The 2,612-nt window shown below is 54.4% G+C and overlaps 1 protein-coding gene across 1 annotated transcript in view; it reads left to right on the forward strand.

Moving 5' to 3' along the window:
- The first annotated feature begins 2,118 nt into the window (after positions 1–2,118).
- SP6 (Sp6 transcription factor) overlaps positions 2,119–2,612 on the forward strand; it is a 2,354-nt gene continuing 1,860 nt past the window's right edge. The window contains exon 1 of the mRNA XM_015570783.1: positions 2,119–2,609. Coding sequence (XP_015426269.1) covers positions 2,178–2,609 — 432 coding nt within the window. The 5' untranslated portion in view covers positions 2,119–2,177. The remainder of the gene's footprint in view (positions 2,610–2,612) is intronic.

The following is a 2,612-nucleotide window of genomic DNA, read 5'->3' on the forward strand; positions in this document are numbered from 1 at the left end:
CCAATCAGATAGGAACCCCACACCTGGGGCTCCCGAGCCTTAGGGAGAGATGGTGAGAAGAGGGGGACCTTCATATCACAGATAGATGGTCAAGAAAGGGGTGCAGGTCTTCAGGTTCCCAGTGGTTCAGGGAGAGTGGAGAGACCTGGTTCACAGAGACACATACAGTACATACTTTGTGGGTGTGTGTGTGTTTCAATCCTTACCAGAGGACATTTTTCCATTGCTTTTTTTAGAGAGAGTGGAAGGAAGAGGGAGAGACAGAGAGACACATTGATGTGAGAGAGACACATCGATTGGTTGCCTCCCACAAGCACCCGGACCAAGGCTGGGGATTGAGCCTGCAACCGGGGTACTTGACCGAAATCAAACCTGGGACCCTTCAATCCGCAGGTTGACGCCCTATCCACTGAGCCAAACTGGCTAGGGCCATAGCTGTTGGTTGAATGAATAAATGAATGTCTTTGTTCAAGTCGCTTCTCCAAATACTGCCTCAGTTTCCTCTTTTTCAAGAGTGTTAGTCTGAACGGTAGTTCTCAACATTTGGCTGCATATTAGAATTATCCACGGGACTCCTATAAATGATACTTGCCTAGCCTTGGCCAGTGTAGCTCAGTTAGTTGGAGCATCATCCCACACACCAGAAGGTAGAAGGTTCGATTCCTAGTCAGGGCCCGTGCAGGAGGCAGCCGATCAATCTCTCTCTCTCTCTGTCTTCCTTTGAAGTTAGTTTTTAAAAATGATTAAATTAGCTTCTTAGTTATTTGAAGTAAAGAACTTACTTGTTTTATTCTTTAAAAAAATAAATAAAATAAAAATGACCCACGCCTAGAATACACCCCGTTATTAAAAACCCTTTGGGCAAGTCTTCCTCTTAATTTCTGTGATTCTGGCTTTTCCTGTCGCCCTCTGCTTTCCCCCACTCTGACCCTGCATCCCTTAAGGAGTGTCGGCCTTTTGTTGTTTTTTTTATTTTTTCTTTTCTTTTTCGCATTTCCCTTTTTGCTTGTTGTTTTTTTAATATATATATTAAGGATATTGTTATTGATTTCAGAGCGGAAGGGATAGGGAGAGAGAGAAACATCAATGATGAGAGAGAATCATTGACCCGCTGCCTCCCGCACACCCCCTACTGGGGATTGAGCCTGCAACTGGGGCATATGCCCTTGACCGGAATGGAACCCGGGACCCAGCAGTCCACAGGCCCAGGCTCTATTCACTGAGCCAAACTGGCCAGGGCAGGAGTGTCATTTCTACCTTCTTGAGCTTGATGGTGAATTCTTCTCTTCCTGACCCCCTTCTCTGGGAAGCCAACCCCTCCCCGCTTCACATCTGGGTCTCCGCTCATGGCAGGAGGGCATGGGTAGCAGCTGGAGAGAGCCGGCTGGCACCAGTGTGGGTCAGGACCGGGCAGGGGGCTTAACTTTCTCTGGTGGCGAGAAGTCCCCTGGAAACTGGCACTGCGCTGAACCCCAGGGAGGTGAAGTCCTCGCCCGAGGGGAAGCGTGAGGGCCAGGCAGGGAGCTGGGGAGAACGAGGCTGGGCAGAGAACTGCTCTTCCTCAAGGAACATGCCTCAGAGATGGAATTCAGGTTGTTTTTTTTTTCTTTTCCAAAATCCCAGAATCTGCTTCGGGCTTTGGGAAGTCAGATAACCTCAAGCTTTGAGTTTCAGAAACAGGCCACCTCCCTCTCCCCACCTGTATCTTGAGTTAAAGTGGGAAAGCTGAGATGGGGCTAGATCCTCCACTTGGGCTGGTGGCAGGTCTGCAGGGGGCAGCTGGGGTCGGCGGGTGTGAGCGCTGTCCTGTAGGAGGATCCTCCCTTCCAGCCGGGGACCAGCCCAACTCCCAGGATAAGCTGGGTCCTGTAGGAGAGGTAGCGTAGGGGAAGGGAGACTTCCATCATCCTCTGCCCTTGGCCGAGACCTTCACACCCTCAAGTCTTCCTAGTTCTCTCGTAGTTAACTGACCTTGAATCGCCCAACCAGAGGTGCGTTTCTCTTTTCCACCTGGGGGCGTGGAGAGGGAGGGAGGGGCACTTCGCGGGGAGGGGACTAGGCTGGGACTGAAGGTGAGCTGGTGATTTTGCTCACTTCGCCTCTCCTTTGCCTCCTTTAGGTCTCACCTGGGGAGCCCCTGACCGTCCCTGACCCCCACCGCATCCCGCATCCCGGCAATGCTAACCGCTGTCTGCGGCTCTCTGGGCAGCCAGCACACGGACGCGCCTCACGCCTCCCCTCCGCGCCTCGACCTGCAGCCCCTCCAGACATACCAGGGCCACACGAGCCCGGAGGCGGGGGACTACCCCTCCCCGCTGCAGCCTGGAGAGCTGCAGAGCCTCCCGCTGGGCCCCGAGGTGGACTTCTCGCAGGGCTATGAGCTCCCGGGGGCCTCCTCCCGCGTAACCTGCGAGGACCTGGAAAGCGACAACCCCTTGGCCCCGGGACCCTTTTCCAAGCTCCTGCAGCCAGACATGTCCCACCATTACGAATCGTGGTTCCGGCCGACGCACCCGGGCACGGAGGATGGCTCCTGGTGGGACCTTCACGCGGGGACCACCTGGATGGACCTCCCCCACACGCAGGGCGCGCTGACCTCCCCTGGCCACCCG

Source organism: Myotis davidii, unplaced genomic scaffold, assembly GCF_000327345.1.
Source record: "Myotis davidii unplaced genomic scaffold, ASM32734v1 scaffold327, whole genome shotgun sequence".
In the NCBI taxonomy this organism is placed as follows: Eukaryota; Metazoa; Chordata; class Mammalia; order Chiroptera; family Vespertilionidae; genus Myotis; species Myotis davidii.